The sequence below is a fragment of the Adiantum capillus-veneris genome, chromosome 26 (genome assembly GCF_014529385.1).
Source record: "Adiantum capillus-veneris isolate H3 chromosome 26, ASM1452938v2, whole genome shotgun sequence".
Taxonomy (NCBI): domain Eukaryota; kingdom Viridiplantae; phylum Streptophyta; class Polypodiopsida; order Polypodiales; family Pteridaceae; genus Adiantum; species Adiantum capillus-veneris.
Window position 1 is genome coordinate 93,621,467 of NC_140956.1, and position 21,129 is coordinate 93,642,595.

Below are 21,129 nucleotides of genomic sequence, written 5' to 3' on the forward strand. Positions count from 1 at the left end.
CTCTCTGAAGGACCCCACGCCGGCGCGAGCTCGTTCAGAGAGTTTTTTTAATAGAGATAGAGAGAGAAAGAGTGAATTCACATGCTTATAATCACCGTCTCAATGCATACATTGGCGCTCATTCTTGCATTAAACAAAATATGTGTGTGTGTGTGTGTGTGTGTGTGTGTATGTGTGTGTGTGTGTGTGTGTGTGTGTGTGTGTGTGTGTGTGTGTGTGTGTGAGAGAGAGAGAGAGAGAGAGAGAGAGAGAGAGAGAGAGAGAGAGAGAGAGAGAGAGAGCTAGTTCACATACTTAAGTGGTTGCCTATTTGTGAGCAACCGACAACCGACCGTGTTATATTCTTGTGAAAACTATGAACAATTGTGTGATTAAGTAAATATAGTGTCTCAATTTGTGAGAACCTAAAAAAGTACATCACGAGTGTTAATTTACTTGTCGTGGTCTACGATTCCCAATCTGCTCCATCTCCGTGCCTAGGAGGCGTAGGGTAGCAACTGGTTGCACCCTTTTTTTTCTCAATTTCTCATCTGATTGGCAACCAATTGGGAAATGATCCTTCACCTGAACTGGCTCAGAGAACTCTGAAAACTCAAAGAGCTCTTTCTAAAAAGGAACTCTCTAAAAGAGTCCGTGCCAGCACTCAAAGAGCTCTTTCTAAAAAATACTCTTTGAAAGAGTCTGTGCCGGCAGAGACTCTTTTAGAGAGTTTTTAGAGAGAGAGAGAGAGAGAGAGAGAGAGAGAGAGAGAGATCTAAGAATCTCCTCTCACTGGTGGATGGACATGGCATATCTTGGTTTGGCAGGTCCCTATGGTCTCCAAAACAATGCGTTGTCAATACAATGCAATTCTTTCCCTCATCCAGCTAGCAAATATTTCCATACCACCTTATAGATCTTGAGCAGGCACAAGCTCAAAAGAGATTGAATTTTGTTGCAACCAAATTAAGGCATTCTTGACATCTACTAGTTTTTTTCAAACGATGATCCAAAATGGAAAGGAGCCACATCTTTAATCTAATTTGTGAAAGAAGTTGTTCAATTGATACATGAAGTGGGATATACGTTGGGTTTAGAGAAAGCTCTCTCTATAGAAGAAGTATACATATACTTGAGCAACTCACTTAATAACTTTGCTCGGTTTTGAGCTTGCTCGGATAAGTTTGCTCAATGTTTGGTAGAACTCTTGAGGTCTACAAGCAAGTCACATCCAAGGATGCATGTTTTGCAGCATGTACATGGTTGAGAGCTCGCAAGAGAAAGGATAATATTTCCCAACACTCATCACAGCATGCACTTGCTTGATATTATGCACCCTCATTGTTTATTTCCATGTACTCATCACTTGTATCTTTTGTTTGTTTTCTTTCCAAGTAATCTTTGTACATATTTTATTCATTGAAAATTACATCCCTACTCCTAAAGATTTTACCATCTCCAAGATTCCATAAGCGATACCCAAAGTCCAATACCTTATTAGATGCTGATAGTTTCTCGTAGAGGCCGTCAAGTGACTTCATCAAGTCTTCCATGGTCTTCTTCTTCGAAACTTTGAATGCCATTGTTGACGCCAAGCTTAGCCAAATTTTTCCTAATGCCTTTCAATCAAGGACAATCCATTCTTCATCTGCCATTGTTGCGAGCTTCTTTACAAGACCGCTTAGTGGCAAATAAAGGTCCTTCTGGTACAGATAGTCTTCAATCTGCATCTTCCAATGTTGGTAGGTTTTGATGTTGAACTTCTTGATCTTGAGCTTACCTTCCTCTGTCATTACTCCCACTCAATTCGAGGAATCTTTTCCTTGAGATACTTTAGCTACAAGTAAACCTTGCTCTGATACCAGTTGTTAGGAAATAGGACGTATCTAAGTAGACATTAGAGTAGTTTACTTAATGGAGAGAGATACTTTTCACACACAAGAGATTATAGAGGAGAGAGAGAGAGAGAGAGAGAGAGAGAGAGAGAGAGAGAGAGAGAGAGAGAGAGCACGATATACATGGTTCACCCAATGTGGGTTATGTCCACGGGAAAGTATCCACTCAATGGCTTTAGTAGTTCAAACTAGAAGTATGTTACAAAGGGATTATGCCCTTAATGGAGCTCCCGCCTTGCTTCACTCTCGCCACCTCACATACACCTTGTTTCATCAACTTCACAATGCCTTTTGTGTGTAGAAGAGGCCTCCTTTTATAGACGAAAAGGGCTACCCTCTCTCATGAGAGGCAGCCATGTGTACCCGCCCTTGAGTAGACAAGTCCAAGTTGGACTCTCCAATGCACCCATGTGTGGCCACCCATGAGAAGACAAGTCCGACTAGAAATCGACCATCGGCCAAAGACTTTCGGCCACCAGCCAACCAGCCATTGACTTTCACCCACTTTTCGGGCATCGTTCAGCCATAATATTCCGGTGAAAAAGGAGTATTCCGGCAAACAAAGCTTGAGACTGGGCATGAATTTTTGGTTTTCCGGTGAGTAATTTTTCTTACGCACGATGCTTTCTCCTCATAATGGGGGCCTTGCAAATGTGCATTTTTAAGACTAAAAATTACAAGGGGTAAATCAGGCTCCATACTTAACAGAAAGATCGACCTCAAGAAGGTGCCACTTGGAAAAACATTAGTGTTCTTACGAAGAAATATCTCACTTTTGGTTTCGAGGACAAAAACACATTCCCAAGGGGGGAGTAATGTTAGGCCAAGGGGGAAGTAATGTTAGGCCAAGGGTAGCAGGGCAGGGCCCAATGGGAACAAGGCACGGGGGCTTGACCTATATAGAGGGTTAAGGTAGGATGGGAGGAGCAAAGTTGTTCCCATTGTCCTCTTGTCCTTTCAGTTGATGTGGAGATTTTGTGGCCTCCTAAGCACAAGGTTTTATACTACATACACTATAAGATCGACAAGATTGGACTACTTCTATGTGCAAGTTAGAGAATGCATTCAACTCCTTTAAGACCATTGTGATTTTTTTATTATGAATGGATCATTTTTGTCTCAAAATATTTTCTCAATGTAGAGTATGCTGGTTTAGCTAGACGTTTCCAAGTTGTAGTTTAGGGATTTAACTATTGATGGCACCATGCAATATATGTATAGATAGTGGTGGGGAGTGCACATTGCACACAATGCCCCCCATAAGAGAGAGAGAGAGAGAGAGAGAGAGAGAGAGAGAGAGAGAGAGAGAGAGAGAGATTTGTTGATTTAAATTGACAATATTATATGATTCAGATTTGCTCATTTTAATTGACATTATTTTGCATTTTTTCAAGTTTCTTGCACAAGAAAAACCTTCATTACTATCTCCAAAGTCGACTTGCGATTAGAGGCAAACATGGTCACTTTTTGTCAAGCACCCATTAAAGGTAAATCCACACTTTTTAAATTACTTGTTTCATCAAACAGTTGCTCCAATATAAGAGGAAAAACATACCGGCTCTAACACTAGAGACATGTAAAGCGGCACAGGAGGGGCAAGCTTCTGATGGGATTGTATTAAATGTGGAGCAAGTTGTGCCAGCGCCACACTATACTGCATTGCATGGATTTTTCTTTTTTGATGGGAGCAACATACCGCACATGGTTTGCATGCACATGCATTAAAGTATTGCTATTCTCTATTAATTTTTTAATTTTGAAAAAAAATTGACTTTGAAGTTCTCTCTATGATTTTCCAAAGACTACTAAACTAATCTACGAGGGACTGGTCGCAATACCGTAAAGGAGAAAACATGACTCTTCACACAACCAAAAAGGAGAAAAAGGTATGAAATAATCGTATTTAACCATGGTCAATATGTATTTTTTAGCTTTTTCTTGTCGAGAGAGTTAAATATTTTTCAGATGATGAAGTTGCTTTGTGCTTATTTTCTATACGCAAATAAATATGCATATGAATAACAAGATGAAATTCACTTATATGTTTTATATTTATATTATATGTTTTTCGATAGAAAAGTTGTCGTCTCAAAATTCTTTAGTTGATGTCTTTGACAAACAAACTTCTTTATCGGTGTTGCAAGGTCATTGAGGTCTACGAGCAAGTCACAATCCAAGGATGCATGTTTTGAAGCATGTACATGGTTGAAAGCTCGCAAGAGAAACGATAATATTTCCCAACACTCATCATAGCATGCACTTGCTTGATATTATGCACCCTCATTCTTTTCTAAGTAGTGTGTATGCAACATAGTGTGTCTGTATTTAAGCTGCTACCATTTTCATTTACCAGGGGCAGAATCTCTTAGTTTAAGCTTATTGTAGTCATTCCTCTTTATGCTTGTATACGACGATCAAGTTAAAGATTTGATCACGAGTTTTTTCATTGAACGTAGAGTTCATTGCTGTGTGGATTTATATTGATACCATAAATTTATTGTTTATTATATTGGATTGAGGGTGAGACAGACACCATATACCCGATTCTCTTTGCGCGCGGGCTTTGAGATTTTGTTTGTTGTTGTGTCAATCTATTACATTTCAAATTAAACATATATAAACTATTCATAATTGTTTTGAAATTATGCATGTCGGTAAAACAAATAAAAATATGCGAATTGTATAGATACATACTTCTATATAAACATTTAGAAGTACGGGTGGCACAAACAAAAATTGCATGTTTAAGTGAATTGCTATACATACATATTTTTATTCAAACTTATACGAATTTATTTACGTATTTCTATAGAGATGTTTCGGTGGCACAAACAAAAAATGCATGTTAAGTGAATTGCTATACATACATAAATTTATTTAAGCATGTTTATTTGTTTACCTTGTATCATATTTGATGGCTTTCACATCTGTCTGTTTTGACCTAAAACATGCTATTTACAAAATGTTTATATAGACTAAATGCATCAATTGTACAATCCATATAGCATAATTACACCCGTTGTATGCTTGCTCCAACACATTCATTTGCAGACTAAGCTTTTCCAGAGTCCAGAAGAGATGCAACATGTAACTTTCCAATTTGGAGACATCAAATACAGGATCTTGGTTCGAAGATATCTTGAATGCCTACAAAGTAGGCGATTAGAGCAAGGCTCATGATATTGACATGGTCATTCGTCTTTAGCATGTTATATTGTTCCCATATCATAACAACTCCTCTCTCTCTCTCTCTCTCTCTCTCTCTCTCTCTCTCTCTCTCACACACACACACACACACACACACACACACCTTGGACTACACTGGTGATTAATTAGAGAGGTCTAAAGATAGCTTATGGCTTTCTTTGTAACCGGCAAGCCACTAGTGAGGCTATGAATCAACAACAATCACACAACTAAACTTGGAAAACTGTTTTAACACTTGAACTTAAGAGATATGGGGTGGCGGAGTTCCACTTCCAAATGCATTGTAAGTCAACCGCCCTTGTAGTGATATAGTCACATAGTACAACTGCCGGGAGGACTTTGCAACTATGCAAATGTGCATTGATATGCCAGAGAGGTCCCCCAAGGCTCACTTATAAAGACAAGCAAACCAAAAGAAAAAGCTATCAAAAACTAGCGCCCAGAAGCTTTGTAAGCTAAAAACATGGCGCCTACAAAGTCAACTGCTTTCAAAACTGTCAAAAAAGCTACCGCTCATGCCACTTTTTACGGAGAAATTTTTCACTTAGAACTAATTTCAGAGATATAGCACTTGAATAAGTCTAGTACCACCAAACTGGTTATCTTTGTATGCCCATCAGCCTACATTTGAAATGACGAGGAGAGTTTGAGTAAAGTACCCACATTCTCACACAATGGTCTCACAAGCTCATAAGTCTAGGGTCTCTCTTTGAAATAATAGACTTAGGTAACCCATGTAACCAAAAGATGTGTGAGACAAACAACTTTGCCAAATGATAATGCTTCATTGTTTTTTTCATTGGTACGAAGTGAGCGTGCTTGTTGAATCTATCCACAATAATCCAAATGCCATCATGCCTACCTCGAGTCTTGGGAAATCAAAGATGAAATCTATATAAGCCATAATCTTCCATGGTCAGTTTGGTTAAGGCTCTAGGAATCCTACTGCTGCATGCATGTCATACTTCACTTTTTGAGACACTAAGCAAGTGCGCACAAACTCATCCATTTCCTTCTTCACGTCAGGCCAATAGAAGTACCGCTCAACAACCTTGAGTGTCACCTCTATGCCCGTATGCCCAACAAAAGGAGGATTGTGACACTCCATCAACACCTTTGCCTCAAACCATGTGCCACACACAACATGGTCTTTCACATCAAGTACCCATCCTTAAGAGAATATCTTGAAACTTACTCCCCACTATGTACCCTCTCGAAGACCAAAATTAGTGTGTTGTACTTGCATATCGTCAAAATCTCGATGATATAGTGCTACAACAAGCTGGTATCTATGGCTTGCAAGACAAGGCCTCTGCAACCATGTTCTCCTTTCCCTTCAAGTACACTATATAAGAGTGAAAATGAGATCGGATATTTTCTCATCTCATTTCTTTCTTTGACAACTTAGTCTGGGACAAGAAATTGATAATCTATGTACACTATAAAACCTGCATTGAGCAAGTAATGCTTCCATTGACTCAAAGCATGTATCACTGCTAAGAGTTCTTTCTCATAAATCCATGCAACCCTATCAGTCTTCGAGAGCATCCGACTCTCGTAAGCTACTACATGGCCCTCTTACAGTAAAATACAAACTTCAAAATATTTCTACAATTCTGATAGAATCAACACTGACATTTGCTATGGCTAAGTGCAACCTTATCTCATCTCCTATGGATCCCAACCAAACATTTCACAATATGACCCTCAAATATAGTAGATGCTATAAAGTACTGGAAGCTAGTCGATTCACTTATTTGGGTACTCAAAACCCGGCTTGAAATCACTTTCCCGATGGGATTCTCAGTTTGTTTATAGTAGACCCTCCAAGTCACATATGGAGGACTCTCTTTGGACCTTGCAGTATTTGAAGCAATCAAAGTCATTAGGCATTTGGTATGCGGTTGGAGGTATAGACTCCTGGATCATTCTTCAAGGATGGAGTGACTCAGATTGGGGCAGTGAACTAGATAGATGATGGTCAACTACATGTTACACCTTTTCATTTGGCTCAGGAGAAATTTCATGTAGCGATAAGAAGCAACTTACAGTTGCCTTATCTGTGAGTGCGCGAATGCGGTGTGTGTGTGTGTGTGTGGTGTGTGTGTGTGTGTGTGTGTGAGAGAGAGAGAGAGAGAGAGAGACGACACAAGATGCGGGTGGAGCAGCTCAACAATATGTGTGTGTGAGAGAGCCCCTTATTCTTCTATCTAGTAAAGAATAAGGTGTGTACAAGTAATGGGCAATTGAACGTCTCTGGCGTGTCCGAACGGGGTAAGAGGCACACCGCCTTTACCCCAACAATCTCCCACTTAAAGGTGAATGTGCCGATAAGTGGTACTACTATAGGACGGTAAGGGAGGAAACTCGTCTCAACCTATGTCCACTGGCTCTCTCGAAGCCAATGCATGCCAATGTGTAGGCTCTAGCGGTGTGTGAAGCGTATGTCCTTTCTAGAATCAACATGCATACCCTGTATCCTGTAATGACTTGCACCGCTCCATGACGCATCATAACAGTATCATTCATCGCATGACTGACAACCCCAACTGCAAACGCTGCCACTGCAGCTACTATGTCTGATCTCGACACTAAGAGGTTGTACATGAGAGTCCAGAAGGCTGATGATAAAGGCATAATATCTACCAACATATCCATGCCAATCACATCAACTCTAGTAGGTATATCAACCCTCACTCCATCACTACCGGAACTAGCCACATATGGACATGTCAATCTTGACTCCAGGGTCGTCACTCCCTCATCATCCATAGGGACTATATGCATTGTCCTGGCGTCACAATATCAGTCTCTAGCATCATCATGTCAAAAAACTCCATATCGCTCATCTCCGTGGTAGGAGGCATCTCTATCCTAAGAGGATCAATCCGATGTGTCTCACTAGAGCATGCCCGCTCTAACTCTGCATCTACAGACATGTCGTGCACAACATCCTGGAGCTCATTTGTGAAAGTACATGTCTGCCAAGTCACTGAGACTGGACCGTCTCGTACATGGACTCATTGCTCTGCTCCCTGACTGGCAAAGCCTCAAAATCAGTCAGCACCACATGTGACTACTCTAATTGTGCACTGAAAGAGCTGTCCTGCTCCACATGTATGTCCTCAGACCCCGCATGCACAACGAGCTCAGTGTCATGCTCCTCATCATCAAAGTATACTTGCCTAGACTGCGAACGTCTGCACGGCAAAGGACTCACAGACACTATGGTGTCTCTGACACCAAGAACATATTGAAGAGTCAAACGAACACCAAGATGGCCTCACGCTATCACAAGAAAACCTCTCCTCATCAAGTAAGACTCATCAGTCAACTGAACATGACACCCACGATCTCTAAGCTGCGAGATGGAGATCAAACTCCTATAAGCACCATGAACATACTGAACATCGTGGAGCACAAATATACTCCCACTCGCGAAGTGTAAATCAATGTCACCCACACCATGAACACCATCCTGTCTCATAACAAAAAATGTGATAAACCACTCCCTGCGAGCGAGGAGTAACATGGTGTAAAGCATTGCCGTCCAGTTGTCAATTGTGAGACAAAGTCCATGAATGTCTAGGTGAACTTGCGAAAGTAGGAGTGTCTACCACACTCGTACTCTCAACAACAACCAATAGAATCCTCCATTGTCTCCAATGCCTACAACAACGTCTCCTCATGTGCTCTAGTCTACCACAAATCTAGCAAACCACATGTCTACGTCTGAGAGATTTCGTGATACACCAACTTGTGTATCCAATGACGAGCTGTCTCACTGCAAGAATCCATAACTAAGTGCAAAATGAGTCTATAGATCAACTCACACAAAGTGTAAATGCATTGTTTACAAGAGCATAACTGCTCAACACCATGCAAAATAAAACCAGTTGATCAAACACCTGCCCCCAAAAGTATGGCAAATATCGCATAAAGTGCATAACCCTTTGCCAAAACAAAGAGCCAATCATGCATAAATCGTGAACATATGTAATGAGAGCGCAAGCGAAATGACCATCCGCATAGGCACAAGCCAAAACTTGGCTACAATAGCTCTCTAGCACCTGTCACAAAGCGCATAAAATCTGGCAACAAATCGACAGAGTCTCCTCTGTAGCTGGGTCAAAATCTCAACCATAAAATCGCATCTAAGATGCCAAAGTGGGATAAATTCTCGACCATTACAACTACCAAAAAACTATAAGCCAAAAGTATGGTGGGTATAAACTTTGACCACTATAGTCTCCGAAAGAGGACTCTAAACCATAAACCATAACACTACTCAATGCCAATGAGTAGAAATGCCAAAATGGCTCCACAATTTCACATACAATGGCAATCCACACTCAACGTACATCCACGGAGTGACCGTGCATAAACAAGCACCAGAAGAGTTGTAATTTAGAAACCTGATCAATTGGAAAGCAATGCTCTCAAGAGAGCTCACCGGCACTCAAAAGTGCTCGCCAAAATGCATGTATAATGGGCATCAACCATGTACCATAACCATATGCAAATCCATTTGCAAAGATCATAAACCGAAGCACAAAATCTTTCTCAAAGTATCCTGTGAAAACCTGTGAAAGAAGCTCCACACGTGTGCTTGAAAAACCGCGTCTCTCAAGAGACCGCTTCGATGGTGTGTAAATGCCTTTGTACTTCGTTGCCCAAATCTACCAAAAACCCTCAAACCACAAGCTCTGCACAAGCTAAAATTGCATCTTCAGCTCATAATTTATGCACCCGACTTTGAGCATCTTCCGTGCTTCCAAAGTGCATCAAACCCGCACACTATGCAAAAACAGAAAACCTGAAATTTCTGTATACAGTCAGGTTGAGCTGAATATTAGCAACATAGTGAGGAATTTGCAAAAAGTTTCTTATGCAAAGTTGTATACCATGTCGAAACGGAGGGGAATTGCATGTAGAATATTCATATCAGCATTCTACAAGCTGAAAAATGAATTTCAAAACAGTGCTGCTATGCACACAGTTTTTAGGGCAGCACCTTCACTCACACACTATCTTCAACACTCCTTTCCGAGCTTCCACAAGAGCGTACATCACTCTTAACTAAGCTCACAAGCTCCCATTGCATTCTCACAAAGCTTCCAAGCGTTCTTGATCTCTCCACCGACAAGAGCAAGCAAACTACCGTCTCAAAGCTTTCTTGATCTCTCCACCACCGATGAGAGCGAGCAAGATACCGCCTCAAAGGTCTCGACACCGCCATGCTCTCCGTGATCACCGTGCGCTCTGATACCAATTGTGAGTGAGCGAATGCGGTGCGTGTGCACACACACACACACACACAGAGAGAGAGAGAGAGAGAGAGAGAGAGAGAGAGAGAGAGAGAGAACACATGATGCGGATGGAGTAGCTCAACACTCTCTGTGTGTGAGAGAGTCCCTTATTCTTCTATCTAGTAAAGAATAAAGTGTGTACAAGTAATGGGAGGTCGGACGTCTCTGGAGTGTCTGACCGGAGTAAAAGGCACACCGCCTTTAACCCAACATTATCATCCATAGAGGTCGAGTATAGCGCCATTTGTAGTGGTTATAGAGGCTACTTTCGAAGATTGGCTCGCCGCATCAGATGATCATGATTTATTCTTAACAATTAGAGTTGTATACCCATTGTGAGGAACTCGATTTTTCATGCCTAGACAAAGCATATAGAGATACATGATGATTTTGTTTGTGAGAAGATCAAGGATGGCTTTGTTTGACTAGAGTATTGTCCTGCATCAAATAACCCCGATGATATCTTCAGCAAACCTCTATCGAGGGTGACATTATCCCTTCATGCCAGCTCCCTAGGATTGGTTCCCCGTTCAGAGAGGGGATGTTAAAGAGTTTCGAGTTTCTTTCAGGTGGTGGCTTCGATATCTCCGAAGAAGAGATTAGGGAGTGAGGGATATTTATAAATAAATAAAAGAAAATAAAACTACACACAAAATTTACATATGAAATTAGATGTAAAAATCCACAAAGCTTTCTCAGATCTTGCATCAAAGTCTAAGGCCCTTGTCACACACGAATGTGTGCGACGTTGAGGTGGCGCAAAATGAGTAGCAAGAGGATGTGTCCGCGGGTGCAGAATCTCATCCGGGGTAACGCCCTTTGGCCACAACAAGACATTCTTTAATTAACAGTGCGTGAAGGTCATGTTTGGGCGGTGAACAGCTGCGCTGCTGATGTTTAGCCTCAGATTAATTTGTCTTTTTGTATGACACGTAAAGCGCCCAAAGAAAACCTTTAAAGTGTCCGGGCGCCCGCATGTGACAGAGGCCTAACAATCGAGGGCCTTCTAGAGAGGCTGAAAGTTACAGGCTTCCGATGGAGTCGCCGATGCAGGCATGGCTGCTCTCCAACGTAGCTGGCTGGGACGACGATGTGGTGAGTGCGGCTCGGTTCAAGGCTCTCACTGGGCAACGTGCTGACTGGGAAGGGCGCTTCAATTTCTGGAAGGACCTTATAGTCCTCCTTGCTCGCCACCTCAACCTTCTCGTTATTGATACTCAGGCGGTAAGACCGTTGTCTTGGCTGGAACGGAACTTGTTTTGTATGTGTCTCCTCTGGTTGTTGGTACTTATCATCACTCAGATAGGAAAAAGGTAGGAGACCGCCTACCTCAGGCTAGTGCCAATGCATGCAAAGAATTTTTTCCATGGGGAGATTTGGTGCTAGTGAGCTTTTAAAAACGGTTTCCAACAAACACCAGGAAATGGCAAGGCTGTAAGCAACTACTCACACTATCCACGGGTTTTGAGCGATGATGGCTGTGGGTTCAAAAAGCTGAGACCTGCCAATTTGCTATTCAACAAGTCGATTTGAAGCCACCATTTGATGGGTTTCCTATCGGCTTGTCACAAACTGATGACGAGTGCCTAATGAACTTTTAATAATCACTTTATTTTGAGGGTGAATTTGGACATGATCCCTAGAGTTCATTTGGACATATTCTCAGTAATTCAAGCATTAGTTGTCAACGTCGTGACTAGTTGATATTGCACAATATGTGTAGTAGTTTGAATAAAAAACAGCACTGGTTGATTCTTCTACATTTTTCTTATAAGCATTAAGCTTATATAGTTCACGGTCAAAGTGCTAGATGCCGAAATTGTATCAGCATATCTGTTATCCACAAATTTGACTACAAAATCAAGTTTCACAAGTGCATATACGTATAGAAGCTTCTTCTTAATCCAAGATGCATATAAAGCATCTGCAAGTGAAGGACCACCACCTGCAGCATTAAGCACAATCTTACCAACTTTCTTAATGTCACAAAGTAACGACGTGGCATGCTGACACCAAATTGGAGTGGATTGGAAGAGTAGAGCCAAAGTAGGACCTGAAGAAGTGATGACCAAAGTATGAGTGCAATCTTCTGGAGTATGCGTTGTGAATCCTGAAATTGTATGACGGGTGCTGATGTGGCACTATACGGACTTTTGACGTGACACTGTACGAGACATGGTTGATGTGGAGATGCTTTTGGGCGTTGGGATTGCTTTTTAAGCATTAGTGAGTTTGAGAGTAGGTGATTTTTGTTGGTTTTGAGCAACTGCGTGGTGCTTTTAGTACTTGGGAAAAATAACTTATGATTTTCAAGTCGCTTTGGGTTTTTTAGGGTAGTGCCTTCAAATGAGTGGTGAGGGTGTCACTACTTCTCAATTTGCGACTTTTGTTGATGACTTAAGAGGGAAAGTGTGGGCTCTACGACAAATGTCACTTCGAGAGGCACCTGGTTTGAGGGCCCAATGCTTATGAGAGTGATCTTCAAGTCGCTTTTGAACTTTTTGGATGAGTGCGTATAAAACTGAGGCAAGGGTACCACTAGTTCTGAGATTGTGACTACGGATGACTTGGAGAGTATGAGCTCTCCGATAGTTGTAACTTCAACTCTAGTCAATAAGTAACGAAATATTGCAAGGGGTGCATAGTTGAGGGGCGAGTGCTTCTGAGAGTGCAACTGTGTCACTCTGTCTCTTGTCTGCCGCTCTCGTCTGCCGTGTTCTTTTTCAGTTCAAGTTTGTTTCTTTTGATTGAATTTGGTATGATTGTAGTTTTATTGCCTGTTAGGTGACTTGTTGGTTACACTTAACTGGACGAGAGATATTGTGTCACTGCTTTTGAGAGTGCAACTATGCCACTTTGTCTCTTGTCCGCCGTGTTCTTTTTCAGTTCAAGTTTGTTGGTGTTGGTTCAATCTGGCATTGTTGCAGCTTTATCGCCTGTTAGGTGACTTGTTGGTTACACTTAACTGGACAAGGGATATTGTTTGACACATTTGATAGTGTTCTTGCTAGGGACAATCTCAAGAGAAGTGAACCAATCACGATGAGGCGTAGTGTGCTTGGTTGCACGCAAGGTCAAAATACCATGATCCATAGACTTGGAATAGACTGGCCTCTAAAGGGGTCCAATGAGAATTTAGTTTGTTTAATTAATTTTCAAGCATTATTCAAGCCCTCTCTCTCTCTCTCTAAGGGGTAAGAAGGACACTTGTTCTAATGCTATCCTTGTTGCTTGATAGGCACAAAGCATGTGATTGGCCAGGCTTGCGGAGGTCCAATCATTTTCAGGCATGAGCTAGAAGAGAGGGTCGACCCAAGCAAGGAGGGCGTGTGCTTGCCCTTATACCCTCTCTCACACACTCACACCTCATTCCCATATACGTTCTCACACACTTACACACACTCTCATTCTCATAGTGTGTTGTGCAAAAACTCCCATCTCCTTTTCCAAGCTTGAGAAGTTGAGAGCCTATACCAACAACTCTTGGCTATGGAATGCAAATCCAACCAAGAGCCATGCTCCAAAGTGCAAGCTTTGGAGCTATTATGCTTCATTTCCAACCAAGAGCCATGCTCCAAAGTGCAAGCTTCATTTCCATTACTATGCTATTATGCTATGCTAAACAATAAGAGTAATAACAAGTGAGGAGTCTTTCTTTTTCGTACGTTACTTCTTCTTCCTCTTTCCTTTCTTCAGGAGAGGGGACCGGCTCCATATAAATCCGGTCCTCAATTGTTGTCAATTTCTTTAATCCTTTCTCTCTTTCTTTTACAAGTATTGTTCATGCCAAGCTAATTAGGTGTAATGTTCATCTTGCTACCTTTAATCAATCACTCTTCTTATGCTCTTTAAGCATTCCCTTAAAGGAAATGCTCACTATTGTTTTTTCAATTTCCGCTACAGTCAATGTTATAGCCATATTCCATTATAGCCAGGCAACCACGAGATGTTTGGGGCCAATCAGCACTGGAATCCGACTAGTAAAGAAGTGGCTAGGTTTAGTTAAAGTCCTTTAGGCCCCTCGACAAGACTTTATAAGTTGGTGGGTACTAGGAATTAAACCAAAAGGAGCAAATTAGACACATGGTGTAACAAACTGCTGACGTGTCGAAGCCTAAAGAATGGAGCCAACTTTCAGATGCCGGCCGAGGGGCCTAAACCCTAAGAAGAACAAGCAACAGAAGAAGTGTCACAGAGTGATGACGTGGTTGCCCGAGTGCAGAAAACCCTAATCCTAATTTCTGCCAAAAACCCTAATTCTGAAAACCCTAATTGTTGAAACCCTAATTCTGAAAACCCTAATTGTTGAAACCCTAATTTTGGAAACCCTAACCCTAAAACCTGCAGACCCTAATTTTTGCCAGAAACCTTAACCCTAAGGCAGCAGACAAATTTCGAAAATTGCGCTGACATGATGACGTGGCAGGTTGTACGTATTTTCGCGTTTTGCGCTAGCTGATGACATGGCAAGCTATACGGATTTCCGTAAATTGCGCTGGCAACTTTTGGCATTGCTTTTTGGACCAAAAGCTTTTGAAAACTTTTTATGCTTTTTGGACCAGAAGCTTTTGAGTTTGAAAGCTTTTCATATAAATTGCTTTTCAGGCCAAGGGCCTTTAAATATGAGGCTAGGGCTCATTCTCTGGCATGCTTCCTGGAGAAGGTGCAGAGTCTGGAGTACCGGCTTGTACTTTGATGATGCAATATAAAGAAATACCGAAAGGGGTGCCAAGGTTTGGGGCCAATACTCTCTGGGGTGGAATTCCGCCACTCCGTGTCGCGTGTCGTCTCTCTCTCCATTTCAGTTCTGTTGTTATTTGAAGTGCTTAAAGTTGTTCAGTCTGTTCTTTTCTATTGGCACGTGGTGCCCGCCCTGTGACAGTGGTATCAGAGCATCAGGCGTGTGCTTTTCTGAAAGCATACCGGTCCCACAAAAGAGCAGACAGAGCTTTATTTGAGGATATCTTTGGCCTCCAACCCGGACTTATTAGCCACTCCCACCCTTACTTCATCGCGCATCGGGCGCGCTCTCGTCTTCACCGCAGTGTCTTACAGGGCATAAGCCAATTAAGATCACTTGCAAGAGAAGGATCCAGATTTGTTTTAAGTCACTGTTTTTCTCAGAAGCAGGGCCATGCAGATGTTGATATCTACAGCTACCAAGCAGCATACTCCAAGTACTTGGCAAGCTTTCAAGAATTTTTTTTTGCCCGAAGTTATATGGTTTTTGACATCTTCCTTCGGCGACAATTTATATATAACCATCGGCGACTCTCTTTTCAAGCAAACAATTGGTATCCCTATGGGTACCAATTGTGCTGTTTTTCTTGCTAATTTCTATCTTTTTACTTATGAGTTTGATTTTATGGAGCGTCTTGTCCTTGCTAACACTTGCCCAATATTTTTGCACAAGTTATGCAATGTAAGACGCTTTGTAGATGATCTTTTTGTCCCTGACGTTCCTTCTTTTCAAGATTTTATGTACTTGAATTCGAGTTCTGTAGGCGGAGGGATTTATCCCAAGGAGTTTTGTGAACTTAACTGTACCACAAATAGTGATTGTTGTGCCTTTTTAGACCTTAAGATTTTTCAGACTCCCTTGGGATTAGAAGTAGATATCTATGATAAGCGCCTTGAACCAGAATATGCCAATCTAAAAATCATCCGCATGCCTCACATTTCTTCGAACATTTCTCTTTTAGCTAAGTACGGTGTCATTTGCTCTCAACTATTTAGATTTTCTCGTCTTTGTTCTAGTAAATCTACTTTTGTTGTTCAATCTTGCCATCTTATTTCTTTACTAGTTGAAAAAGGATACTCGTTCAAAAGAATCATGAAAAAAGTTCGTTCATTTTTGCATCGTAGTAAGTTTATTTTTAGTGTTTCTTCCTTTGGAATGTTCAAGATAATCAGTAGTAAATTCAATAGAAGTGGGGAGCTAAAAAGCCGACTTATTGTTTGACTTAATAACACCTTATGTTGTTGTTTTGATCTTTAGCGTTTCTAGTATTTTCACTATAGCTTGACAATTGCTAGCCTTTATCATGGCTGAGTATGCCCATCACCTCCGGAGGGTGATAGAAACTCGGCTCGTTGGTTTTGTAGAGTACGTTCAAAGCATGAATGACCTCTATATAAACCTGCACCTACTCTTGGGCACTGACGACGTGAGTAGGGATGTCATAGCTGTTGTCCAAGCTATGCATGATAAAGGTGATAATCTTATTCTTCCTGTTTGGACAAGCAGTGAAGTTGAGATCACATATTGTCAAGTTTGGTTCTTTGCTCTTCGTAGGTTTGTAGTAGTATTCATTTTTCGATTTCATATTTAGCTTACCTGAGGACTTAAGAATGTGTTCCGTTATAGGTTGTTGTGTGAAGTTTGATTTCGAGGATTAAGTTTTTAAGATGTCTTATCCTTTTTTTTTTTTTTTTGTTTGCTTAAAGTTGAGTACTTGTTTTAAGCCAAGTAAGTTGCGTCAACTTATTTTACACATACCTTTTTTGAAAACATTTTTAAGTTAATAATGTTTTGTTTTATCTAGTTTTGTTTCGAAGCAATCAAAGTGATTTAGTTAGTTAGTTTGTTTGTTTTTGTTTTTCTTTTCTTTTCGTGTGTCCCTTGCTTTTATAGTTTTATGAGTGCTTTATTCCCTCTTATAATTCGTGAGTTCAGACTATTCTGAACTTATGAAGGTATATATATATATATCTTCCTTCGGAGTGCAACTTCTGGCAGAGTGGGGTATCCTGAAATGCTTGCCATGGAAACCCTAGCAGATTATATCTTCAAATTTCTCGACATCTCTCAGCAGATGTCTCTTCACGAGTAGATGACCTTGGAGGTTTAGTGCGATTGCTATCTTGGGACTACCATCGTCGCCAAAGCAACACTGTTTGTCCAAGAGATGACGGATCATGCTGTGCTCGGCTACGACCTCATGGAAGGAACCTAACCCTAATTTTTTGTGCAGGTTCCAAGATGGAAAGTCGGTCGACTTTTCGAGCTCGACTGATGTCGAGATTGCTTTTTTAAGTTTCAAATCTGTTTGAGAACTTGTTTGGTGATCCTGTTTGAAATTTGTTTGAAATGGATGCTATCTGTTTTGAACGTGTTTTGGTGCCGATTTGAATTGTTTGACTCTGGTTTGATACTGGTTTCAATGATTGGTGATTTTACTCATGGGTGGAGAAGTGAGAAATGATGTTTGAGAATGCTTGTTCATACTCATGGCTCGGACCCTTGTGGTTATTTGCGAGGGGAGTATTGAATGATTGAAAAGTGTTGTTTTTACTCATGGTCCGGACCCTTGTGGTTATTTACGGGGGGAGTATTGTTGTTTTTACTCATGGCCCGAACCCTTGTGGTTATTTACGGGGTGAGTATTGTTGTTGTTACTCATGGCTCAGACTTGGATGGTTATGCGGGAGGAGTATTAAGAAGTATGAGCAGTGGTTACTCTTAGCACCTCCAATCGACGCAGGCTGCGGTCTGGGGGGCGTTTGGTTGTAAAAGGCCTCTATATCTCATGGCCCGGACCTTTTTAGGTTATTTGCGGGAGGAGTGATGAGGGAGTCGTTGAACAGCTCATGGCCCGGACTTGGATGGTTATTTGCGGGGGGAGTGTTCATCGACGGCTTTATGTTTCTATGTCTTGTAACATGCATATGTGAGCATTTGTGTTGCATTGTGATGTGCCAACCAGTGAATATTCCTAATTGGATGAGATTGCCTGGGTATGTAATTTTAGTGCATCAAGACACCCGAGGAAGATGAGTACGGTCTGGGTGTGATGGCTAATTTTACTACGCCGGAATATCAAGAGTTCCGATCTTGACGAAAGGAGAAGCTAACTCCTTGATAAAAACAACCGATAGGAGCAGCTAACTCCTTGATCAAAAGAGCAGAAAGGAGAAGCTAACTCCTTAATAAAAAGAGCAAACTGATTGTCCCTCGGAAATTTTTGAGCTAACTTGAGTTGTTTTGTAGATATGCTATAATCGAGGACGATTACTCTCTTTCAAGAAGGGGAGATGTAACAAAGTGCTGACGTGTCGAAGCCTAAAGAATGGAGCCAACTTACAGATGCCGGCCGAGGGGCCTAAACCATAGTTACAGGGGACGGGGGGGATGGGCCCTAGGCCCGGGGGTCGGCCGTAACCGGGCCGGTAACGGCTGGGAACGCCGAGGGATGGACGGAAAACGGGCCGGACGGGCGGGTCGCAGGGGGGACGGATCGGGGACGGACCGGGGTCGGTGTAACTAAGTCACACTTTGTAAATAATTAATTTATTTACGAGAAAAGAATTATCTAATTAGTTGTGTGCACACTAGAATAGACCTAGCAGTTCTAAGGCCTCAGGTGAGCCTAAATGCGGGCTAGAACACCTCAGAGGGACCTTAGCAGAAATTACCCTGAAGCCCTAGTGATTGGGAAATCGGGTCTTCAGAAAGGGGTAAGCAGTAGCCTCAGATTTTAGGCTCAGGAAAAATACGCGCGTCAGTACAAGCACATGAATGAGATGGGGTCCTTAGAACAGTGACCCTAAGGCTAATAAAGCTAATAAAGCCTTAGGGTAAGTTTCGTTAAATTAAATTTAACGGTCCGTGCCCGGGCGGGCGGCCGAACAAGTGTGAACAGGTAAAGGCGGTGCAGTGCCGGTGCGGCATTGCGCCGACAAACCTTTGGTGTTCTCATAAAAGAATCATTGGTAGCAGTTGTTAGTTAGTTGCACATTTTTAATTAATGAGCTAGAAGTTTTTAAAGTCAAAAGTTGAATGGTTTTTAAGTTTTTAAAGTAAGTGTTCCAAGTGGCACACTTACCAATGCAAACTAACTCTCTCTCACTCTCACTCTCACCCTCTCTCTCTTCCTAGCGCCCCCTCTCCCTGATGGCTATTTAGGAGCCCCCCCTTCCCCCATTTTCAGGGCTGGCAGTGCACCTACCCCCCCTAATGTGAGCGTCCTCTACGCGGTGGAGCCCTCCATTGAAGCTTGAGAGCAGCCCCTTGCGACATATGTGGTAGCCTTGTGCTCCCATTGTCAAGAACAAGGGATCTCACAGTCATAGACACCTTCTGGTGAAGTTTCATCGCGAGAAGCTGCCGTAAACGCTCTCTTAGCAGAGTGCGGCAGCTGTAATTCTCTGTTTTCAGCCCCTAATCACCTCGATTAGGGCTGTTTTCAGCAGATCAGCCATAGAAATTCTCTTCTCTCTCCTTATCCTAAGTCTACATCAAGTTTGGCGCGATTCCATCGCGAAGAAGACCTCTGTTGCGGCGTAGGGGTGTGCACAGGGAAGAATTTCAGGTTATGTGCAGAAAATTACAGCAAGCATGTGCGTGTGCATTTTGCTTGTTTCTCTTTTGTGTTTGATGTGAGCATGAAGGCAACACATAGCGGAAGATGGACTCTCCTCTGTGAGAGCTTCCGATGAGCTGTTTCGGAAGATAGACTCTCTTTTCGAGAGCTTCCAACCAGTCTCGCAGAAGAGGGGAAATCCCCTAAGCAGTAAGAAAGTGGAAAACACTTTCTCAGTCAGTAGTCAGAACAGAACAGAAGAAAGAATAGAGGACGGGCGTATACCCCGTTCGTGTGCTTGTAAAGATTCTCCCTTAGTAATAAAGATATTCTCTCTATGGGGGGGGGGGGACCAGCCCATCTTCTGGTCCCCAATGAAGTGTCAAGTTTTCTCGCTCCCTCTAATTCTCTTGAGTATTTGAAGTGCAAATAAACGTCAGTTTACGCTTCCGTATTTTTGTGACAATGGTATCAGAGCAAGGTCCTCTCTCTCTTCCTGAAGGGATTGACGACTCTTGGCAGACTGCTGAAATGGGAGGACGCGAGATAGAGTTATCTCTCCTTCAACAACAGGTGGAAGAGTTGCAGAAAGCTCTCTCCCATCCAGAAGTCCAAAAGATTCCCCATACTCTTGAAAAAGGGAAGGAGAAAATGCCGATGGGGTCGGGAGAAATCCCGCAGAACCCAAAGGCGCCACAACCAAGAAAAGATCCTTTGATTGAAACTTCCCGCATGCACGAGAGGCAGAAGAAATCTCCAGAACGTCTTGTGCGGTTTAATCCAAAAGTTAAAGAGCAGGATCCCCCTGATTCCCCTCAGTTCTCTTTCATGAAGGATCTGGAAGACATAGTTTCTCGATGATCCGTCGCAGCAAGAAGTACATTCAAGGGAAAGGACTCCTGTCCCCAAGGAGTCTAAGCATCGAAAGAAGGAGCACCATAAGAAGAAGCACCACAGGCAGAAAACATTCAAGTCGGGAGATAAAGATGTGAAATTCGACACCTACAATGGACGGCGTGATAATGACAAAGCTTTGGCTTTCATCCGCCAATTTGAAGTTGCATTTGCTGAAGGGAATTTTAAAGAAAGATCCAAGCTTCGCCATGTTAGTTTGTATCTGAAAGGCACCGCCAGCAATTGGTGGTTAACCCTTATCCTGGAAGATCGCAAACCCCAAGATTGGACCGCTTTCAAGAAGGAGTTCTACGCACAGTTCCTTCCTCCAGACTATTAGGAAGAGGTAAAGAAAGAATGGGATCGACTTTCACAGTCAGAGAACGAAACTGTTCCACGCTATGTGGATAGGTTTTGGGACGTTCTCTTGAAAGTCACTCCATTCAAGAAGATTGACGATTCGGAGAAGATGCGCAAGTTTGAAGCAGGTTTGCATGAAGCCTTGCAAAAGGCTATGAAGCTTTACCCTCGAGGTAACTTGCA

General features: G+C 42.1%; 1 protein-coding gene across 2 annotated transcripts in view; it reads left to right on the top strand.

Moving 5' to 3' along the window:
- Window positions 1–11,364: 11,364 nt before the first annotated feature.
- The window catches only part of LOC147423829 (SNF7 family protein), a 137,528-nt gene continuing 127,763 nt past the window's right edge, over window positions 11,365–21,129 (top strand). The window contains exon 1 of one of the 2 annotated variants that reach the window (XM_086502043.1): window positions 11,365–11,614. In XM_086502043.1, coding sequence (XP_086358169.1) covers window positions 11,426–11,614 — 189 coding nt within the window. In that variant the 5' untranslated portion in view covers window positions 11,365–11,425. The remainder of the gene's footprint in view (window positions 11,615–21,129) is intronic. The other variant, XM_086502044.1, reaches the window with a different exon arrangement.